Raw genomic sequence first — 9,200 nt, 5'->3', positions numbered from 1 at the left:
GGGCCCAGTCTGACCCGCTCCATCTCCCCCAAGTGCTTATCCTCCTTGACAGTGGCAGCCTTTACCTAGTGGGGAGCTGCTCCAGAGCAAGAGGGGCTGGAGCTGGCATCCGTGCAGGCTAGGGCAGCTGTTGGGGTGGTCTTGGGACACCGGCCAGAGCCCCAGGCCATTTTTAATCTGTTTCCTCTACCTTGTTCCTGGGAGTAAGCAAGCATGTGTGCGCTCTTCAGGAGCAGAGTCTCAGTTTCTTACAGCTCTCTGGTATGTCCCACTGATTTTCAAACCAGCTAGTGGGATTCATCTTTCCATGGTTGGTCCCCAGGACTGGGGTTCCTAATATGTGGTTCAAGCCCTAAAATCCCCAGGGAGGATCTCTGAACCTGTGATATCCCCTCCTCTTCTGTATCCCTACTAGGGACATAGGTCACGACCTGATCATTTCTCCCTTCCTACCAAACTCTGTGGATCTTTCTTTGCAGCCTTGGTTGTAGACGTCTTTCTGCCAGTCTCCAGTTTGTTTTCACTGAGAGCTGCTACACATATAGATGTATTTTTGATTTGTTTGTAGGGGTAGGTGAGCTCAGCATCATCCTACTCCACCATCTTGATTCCCTCCATCGCATATGTTCTCCTTTTTGCAGAATTTTTATAACATTCCTAAAAAGAAATAACCTGGAAATTGAGATGCAAGGCAATAGAATTGACTTGTGCATGAGATTATACTGTTCTTTCACTCCATGTGAGTTTTGTCCCTAAAGTGTCCTCAGAGCAGAGAGCTTGCCACTAATAAGGCTAGACCTGCCTTAAACCAACTTCAGTAGAAACACTGAAGTCTAAATTAGTGGTTCTCAGCCTTAGCTACACAGTAGGCTCCCCTGGGGAATTTAAAAAACTCTTCATGCTAGGAAGTATATGATGTCTGCCATTTACTTTGAAATGAATCATTAAAAAAAGAAAAAAGAAAATAGTTTGATAGATCGATAGAGAAAATGATGGATGGATATATGATAAGTATAAAAATGTTAATGGTTGAATTTGAATGGCAGGTGTATGCACATTTCAATTTTTCTGTATATTTAAATTTTTTCATAATAAAATATAAAGGGAAAACTCCCCATGACCGGGCTTACACCCCAGAGCAATTAAATCAGAATCTCAGGGAGTAAGTCATAGGCTTCAATACTTTTTAAATCCCTGGTGATTCCAATGTGCAACCATAGTTGAGCACCACTGGACTGAATGGTATGAAGTGAAGTCTGGTTAGCCTTGGCAGCTATAGAGCTGACTGAATAAGTAATCTCCCTAGAGATTTGCCGAACACCTCAGTGTTAATCTTATCTCATCTGCCCAAGGGACTTACCATAGGGTTAGCAGACAAGATCCAGCCCAGAAATGGCAGGTGATCTGAAAGGCAGTTGATAAACCATGGTTGTGAAACAGTATGTTGTCCAATAAAAAGATAAAGCTATTTGGCCACTATTTGTGTGCTTTTAATTAATATTTTCCAGAGGCAGCAATGCAGTTAAGTATAATCATCTATATTTGTGTAACCTTGCACAAGTCTTAATTTTCTTGTTTCATCTTATTCACCTATGAAATGAGCTGGGGAAGTACACCTCTCTTATTTACTTCTCACTGGGAAAGGTGATCAGTGTAATAGGCTGGGTATATACTTTCTCCTTTGTGAAACTAATCATCTCGTAGAAGCTGTGGACCATGATTTTGACCTGCTTTTAGCTTTCCCAAGATTTTTAAGTGTGTGAGAAAAATCTTAAATACTCATAGCCAAATCTTAAACCCTTGAAGCCAAATTTTAGCTGGGAGTGGAATACATTTTAAGATTTACTAGTGAGTGTGATGTTACCTATCTAACCTTTTAAACCTTGATTACATGTTAGAGATCATCCTTATAATCTTAAGGAAAATACATGCCTTTTTTTCTGCCCATATTCCTGTAATAAGGGCTGAAGCTTTTTGATAGCCTTTGAAAGTGAAACACTTGAAACTATTGATTCACTGGTGTTTTTATGTCATGCCTTAGACTGGCACATTCCAAAAGGCACTGACCTCATCAGCCCAAGGGAAAGTGCTCTTATATAGCACATTATTCTTTTTTTTTTTAATGACAATCTTGTGTTAGTTGCTGGTGTACAGCAAACTGGTTCAGTTTTATATATATGTGTGTGTATATATATGTTCTTTTGGGTTTTTTTGGGTTTTTTTGCGGTATGCAGGCCTCTCACTGTTGTGGCCTCGTCTGTTGCAGAGCACAGGCTCCAGACGCACAGGCTCAGAGGCCATGGCTCACGGGCCCAGCCACTCCGCGGCATGTGGGATCTTCCTGGACTGGGGCACGAGCCCATGTCCCCTGCATCGGCAGGCGGACTCTCAACCACTGTGCCAACAGGAAAGCCCTATATGTTCTTTTTCATATTCTTTTCCATTATACTTTATTTAAAAAAAATATAGCTCCCTGTGCTACATAGTAGGACCTTGTTGTTTATTTTATACATAGTAGCTTGCATCTGCCACTCCCAAACTCCTAATTTATCTTCCCCCCCCACTTTCTCCTTTGGTAACCATAAGTTTGTTTCTTATGCCTAGGAGTCTGTTTCTCTTTTGTAAATAAGTTCATTTGTATCATATTTTAGAGTCCACATATAAGTGATATCATATGGTATTTTTCGTTCTCTGTCTGACTTACTTCACTTAGTATGATAATCTCTAGGGCCATCCATGTTGCTGCAAATGGCATTAGTTCATTCTTTTTTTTTTTTTTAGTTCATTCCTTTTTATGGCTGATACGTGGGCCTCTCACTGTTGGGGCCTCTCCCATTGCGGAGCACAGGCTCCGGATGCACAGGCTCAGCGGCCATGGCTCACGGGCCTAGCCGTTCCGTGGAATGTGGGATCTTCCCAGACCGGGGCACAAACCTGTGTCCCCTGCACCAGCAGGCGGACTCTCAACCACTGCGCCACCAGGGAAGCCCCAGTTCATTCTTTTTTATGGCTGAGTAACAGACCATTGTGTGTGTGTGTGTGTGTGTGTGTATACACACACACACATCTTCTTTATCCATTCATCTATCGATGGATATCTTGGTTGCTTCTATGTCTTGGCTATTGCAAATGTATAGCATATTACTCTCACAAGATAACCTAAAAGAAGAGCTACATATTAAATGTAATCAAAACAATAGTCTGCTGTGTGTTCTCTCAATTGGATTATAATCGATTAAAATATTACATCTGAACCATATTAGATAAAATATTGCATTGTCAAAATTGACTTAATGATGTAAATACCGGGTTTTAGGTGTTAATGCAGACTGTCAGAATCTGTCGCCTCACACTCAAACATGATTTCCGTTTCATATATGGTGCTGTATACTATTGCATTATCTAAATATGCCCAAATGTATTTATCCTTTCTTTTTTTTTTTTTTAAATTTTTTGCAGTACGTGGGCCTCTCACCGTTGTGGCTATCCTTTCTTATGTCGATGGATATTTAGACAGTTTTCAGTTGTTTGCAAATAATGCTGATATGATGAATTCTTGCACATGTCTTGGTACTCATCCAAAATATTCTCTGTTCTAGGTATAATTCTTAGGATGAGAATTGCTGGGTTGTATGATGTACATAAATTGAAATTTACTAGAGTTTATCAAATTTCTCCTAAAAGTAATTATACCAGTTTAGAAAGCAGTCTATATAAGAGGATGTAGAGTGACATGTGTTAACATGGATGAATCTTATAAAATAATACTACATGGGTTTCCCTGGTGGCGCGGTGGTTGAGAGTCCGCCTGCCGATGCAGGGGACACAGGTTCGTGCCCCGGTCCGGGAGGATCCCACATGCCGCGGAGCGGCTGGGCCCGTGAGCCATGGCCGCTGGGCCTGTGCGTCCGGAGCCTGTGCTCCGCAACAGGAGAGGCCACAACAGTGAGAGACCCACATACCGCAAAAAAATAATAATAATAATAATACATACTGTTTAGGGATACATTTATAGTAAAATTATTAAAAAGGAATAAGTGATAAAACACCAAATTCAGGATAGTAGTTAACTCCAGGATGGAAGAGATTTAGTTGGATTAGGCTATACAGAGGGTTTCAACTATATTAGTAATGTTTTATTCTTTTTAAGTTGAGTGATGAATAGAAGGGATGTTGCTATATATGCCTGAAAGATTTCCAACTTTTTTTTAATAAATTTATTTAATTAATTTATTTATTTTTGGCTGCGTTGGGTCTTCATTGCTGCATGCAGGCTGTCTCTAGTTGCGGTGAGCTGGGGCTACTCTTTGTTGCGGTGCGTGGGCTTCTCATTGCGGTGGCTTCTCTTGTTGCAGAAAACGGGCTCTAGGCCCGCGGGCTTCAGTAGTTGTGGCTCGTGGGTTCTAGAGCACAGGCTCAGTAGTTGTGGCACACAGGCTTAGTTGCTCTGCAGCATAGGGGATCTTCCTGGACCAGGGATTGAACCCGTGTCCCCTGTATTGGCAGGAGGATTCTTAACCACTGCACCACCAGGGAAGCCCAACAGTTTTTTCTTCTCTTTAAACATATGTTAGTGCTTTATGCTCACTTTAATCTACCACTGGCCCCATCACTCTTATACCAACTGGATTCAAATATTATGTTAGCCCCTTAGGAGCAGCTGCATTTGTGACCTTAATTTAGAGATTATTTAAAGGTTTTGTTTGTTTTGTTTTAGTAAATTTTTATTGAACTATAACATATTATACAGAAAAGTACACAGGATACAGTTAATGGATTTTCACAAAGTAGAGGTAACCATGTTACCAGCACACAGAATATTCCTAGCACCCAGAGCCCATTTCATAGCCTTTTTCAGTCACTATCCCCCATGATGTTACTATCCATCATCCTGACTTCTAATACCCCAGATTAATTTTTGAACTTTATATAATAATACAGTATATACGTTTTGTGTGTCTTGTTTCTTTCACCCAGAATTATAATTGAGAGATTCATCCATGTTATTTGTTGTTGTACTTCTTTGGTTTGAATTGCTTCATGGAATTATATGAATATTATTAAGGGTGCTGTGCTGAAATTATCAGTTTTATGAATGGATTTTCATACTTCTAGTCAAAATACATAACTCTGGCAGTTTAGGTTGTTTCAACTCTGTAGCTCATTTCAAACTTTGGGGTAACGTTGTAGGCTTGTCCTACTTTATTTCCAACTTATCATATGTATCGAAGAAGAAAAAACCTAGGAAATTTATTAATAGCATTAATTTAGAATACTTGAATTATAAAACACATAAAAATAAGTTCCTTTTCACCCATTTCTTAGGTGTCTCACAGTTTCTATAGTGTTATATTTTATATTAGAAAATATATGTAAGGGGCAATATTAGGGTAGGAGATTAAGAAGTACAGACCACTGTGTATAAAATAAGCTATAAGGATATATTGTACATCACATGGAATATAACCAATATTTTATAATAACTATAAATGGAGTATAATCTTTAAAAATTGTGAATCACTATGTTGTACAGTTGAAACTTACATAATATTATAAATCAACCTCAATTTTTAAAAATATGTATCTATATATATTTAGATCATTTGAAACAATAGGAGGCTATGACCTTGACCGAAATACTGGTATTTCCGAGACTGCCTGGTAAGCTAGCTATGGAAACTACTTGGATTTTAATGACACAGAAACATCAGATCTCTGAGGGCAGCAGGATTTATTTGCTTTTGTGTTCTTCCCCATTTCAGTGTCCTGAATTAGAAATCCTTCCAAAAAATAAACCCAGTATAAAAATTAAAGTGCTTTATAGATGAGAACGTGCCATTTCCCACAACGGGAGAGGCCACAACAGTGAGAGGCCCACGTACCGCAAAAACAAAAGCAAAAACGAAATTGCTTTATAGATGAGAACATGCCATCTCCCGCAACGGGAGAGGCCACAACAGTGAGAGGCCCGCGTACCACAAAAACAAAAACAAAAACAAAAATGAAATAGCATCATTTGAAAAACTTAGGATTGCTTTTTACAAGTTGTAAGGATTTTCTGTGATTTTTTTTTTTTTTTTTGCATAACTTGTGACATCTTTTTTTTTTCTGTTTTGGAGTATATGTATATATTTCATTAATGAGACTTGTTTTTTTATTCTTCTGTTTTTTCTCTAGATAAAAGTTAAGCAGCTAGAAGAACAACTACATTCTTTTACTGAAACCAGTTCACAGAACGACCATCTACGCAAGTTTAGTAAGGCACTAGAGGGCAAATATGCTCAGATGTGATTAATAGCTATAAAACAGATTGCTTCTATGTTGTTTTAATTAGCTTTTAAGAAATTGGTGCCTTTCTCCCCACCTCACCATATGATCCCAGAAAGATGAATATTCTCTCACTTGACTCAATTTATCAAAAATATTTTTAAACACCCTTGATGTACAAGGTTCCACTCAACCACAGAAGAATTCATAAAGATGCCTGAAGCAGTATTGGGACACTCAACTTGCTTATGCTCTAATTGCAGGATTAGGAATGTACTCAGCAGACTTTATTATAGAATAGAAGGTTATGCCTTTCAGAAACAAAATAGATTGTATTGTGAGCATGCATAGGGAACATCATCATGATGAAAGCATCGAGAATCTCTATCATAGAGGAAGTGGTTTTTTCATTTGAGCCTTAAAACTTTCGGCAGACGTGAGGAACAAGTATCTTTGGGTTTTTTTTTTTTTTTTGCAGTATGCGGGCCTCTCACTGTTGTGGCCTCTCCCGTTGCGGAGCACAGGCTCCAGACGTGCAGGCCCAGCGGCCATGGCTCACGGGCCCAGCCGCTCTGCGGCACGCGGGATCCTCCTGGACTGGGGCACGAACCCGTGTCCCCTGCATCGGCAGGTAGACTCTCAACCACTGCGCCACCAGGGAAGCCCTCTTTGGGTTTTTAATTACAGGCAAACGCAGAACTCGTTGCCAACAAGATATACCTGCCATAGTGCACTTGAAAGAGGTATTAGTAGTGAAGGTGCTTACTTGTTAGCATGGTGGCTATTGAGACTGAAAACCGTTCATAGGTCACATAACAATTTAACATATGAACAGAGAAAATTAGACAAAGAAGATATATAAAACATTTAGTGAAGAAAATAATCCAGGAATATGTTACTAAAAGAAAGTGATTCATTTCAATGATTTACAAATTTATCACATTATTTATTTTTAATTTTAACACTGTAAGCATGTGTGACTTCTTTAACTATAATGTTTGTGTATGTATATCCTTGGTAACCAAGGAACTAGAATGTGTCTTCAAATGGAAGGCTGCTAGAGTTCTAACAAGCTGACTATACTGGTAAAGGGGACCCCATTAGATACGCTTTGTTTCTTCACTAGGACATACTTTAATATTTTCTTCATTCTGAAAGCAAATGAACACATTTTTAAGTATATTTTCCATCCCAGCTTCATTTAGAACGTTGTGTTGTTTCTCATAGTAAAGGGGGCACTCACTGAAAAATAATTCTAGGTTTAGTTGATTTTGTCTTTTTAAATTGGTGATGCCTCCAAGAAGAAGGAAGTCTCCAGAGAGGCCTGCATCTTCAAAATTCCTTGAAAGCTATAGGCCCCATGTCAACAATGTAAAGGAACGAACTTCATCAGCTGGTTTGCCCAGTGTTAGGCCAAACCCTACACGCCACGTGACCTTTGCACCTACCCTGACTTCTGTGACGTCTTCTCAGGAGATCGGAGACTCTAGGATCTCTCTAAAGACTCTTTTGAATGCCATTAAAACCATGGAGGGAAGACTGGAAGGTAAAATAGACATTCTTGCCTCAAGACCATTAAATGATGAGTCACCAAATTTTCTTTACCGGAATTCGGTAAGTGAAGGCCACAAATTAAATCATAAGGAAATTTCAGATTTATACAACAATGAAGAAAAGTAGTAACATATAGAAAGATAACATTTGGAGGTGTGAGTAACAACAAGGACAGAACTTCACAAACAGGAAAAACTGATGATGTAGATCAAAACCATCATTCTGGCTATTGCATACTTAATTTTTGTTTTGGACACAGAAATGTCATATTTGGCTTAAGAGTAACCATTGAGATTTTTAATCTAATTTTCACTTTAAAAATTAATGCTAATAGTCTTAACATTTATAGTAAAATGGGTAAAGCCTGATTTTAAAGTAGAAATACATAAATAGAAGCCCTGAGAACTTGAACACTGGAAAATACTTTCCAAAGAAAACTTACTAGAGCATCCATCTTTGTTTGATATTTAAAAATAGAAAGTACTATAGCTTGTCTTCTAGAGTTAACTACTATTTAGACCCTTTTTGTAAGCACTTTTGCTAGTGGCCTTTTCATATTTATAAATATTTTATAAACACTGGTAAAATTATAAAAACTATATTCTTCCTAATGTACTTTTCTAGAACAAAATCCAATAGGTTTTCAAAACCTTATGTTAGCATCTTTTGTACTATTCTTGAATCCTTACAGAAGAAATTAAAGTATTTTTAATGTTACAGGTTAAAAGTTATAAGGAAGTATAATATTGAGGAAGATGTGGGTGAAAGGCATTCTCCTTTGCTGCTGTTTGGAGTGCCCTTTTCCTGTGGAGGGCAATTTGGCTTTCTTTATCACTTTACGCCCACAGTTGTACTTTTTCCTACAGATACACTAGCTTATACATAAGACATGTTTACAAGGTTACTTTCTGAAGTATTGTTTGTTATTAGCAAAAGACTAGAAACAACCAAAATTCCATCAGTAAGAGGCTGGCTAAATAAACCATGGTATACCCATAGTTTGGAATACTGTTTGAAGATATATTTATCTTAATCATAACTTATCTATTATTAGGTTAAAACAGTCAAGGCTCAGAAGAGTATACAGAGTATTTTAATATTTGTGTGCAAAAGGGTTGGGGCGATGAAGTATACATATGTATTCACTTTTGAATAGAGTCTCTCTAAAATGAATCGTAATAAATTGGCAACATTATTTTCGAGGAAGGAAACTGGGTGGCTGGGAGATTTTTCACTTTATCCTTTTGTACCTTAAGAGTAATGTGAATGTGCTACCCATCCAGAATAATTTTATGAACACTTTATTTTCAACAGAAGTAAAAGTAGAGAAAGGATGGTCTTTTCATCAAATGTGCTAAAGCAATTGGGTATCATATGCA

General features: G+C 38.2%; 1 protein-coding gene across 1 annotated transcript in view; it reads left to right on the top strand.

Moving 5' to 3' along the window:
• The window catches only part of CCDC150 (coiled-coil domain containing 150), a 90,749-nt gene that overhangs the window by 60,262 nt on the left and 21,287 nt on the right, over positions 1–9,200 (top strand). Inside the window, 1 exon segment of the mRNA XM_007465706.1 lies at positions 6,178–6,297. Coding sequence (XP_007465768.1) covers positions 6,178–6,297 — 120 coding nt within the window.

The sequence above is a fragment of the Lipotes vexillifer genome, unplaced genomic scaffold (genome assembly GCF_000442215.2).
Source record: "Lipotes vexillifer unplaced genomic scaffold, Lipotes_vexillifer_v1.1 scaffold113, whole genome shotgun sequence".
Taxonomy (NCBI): Eukaryota; Metazoa; Chordata; class Mammalia; order Artiodactyla; family Lipotidae; genus Lipotes; species Lipotes vexillifer.
The sequence above is the reverse complement of the archived record's forward strand: the minus strand, read 5'-3'. Positions and strand labels throughout refer to the sequence as shown.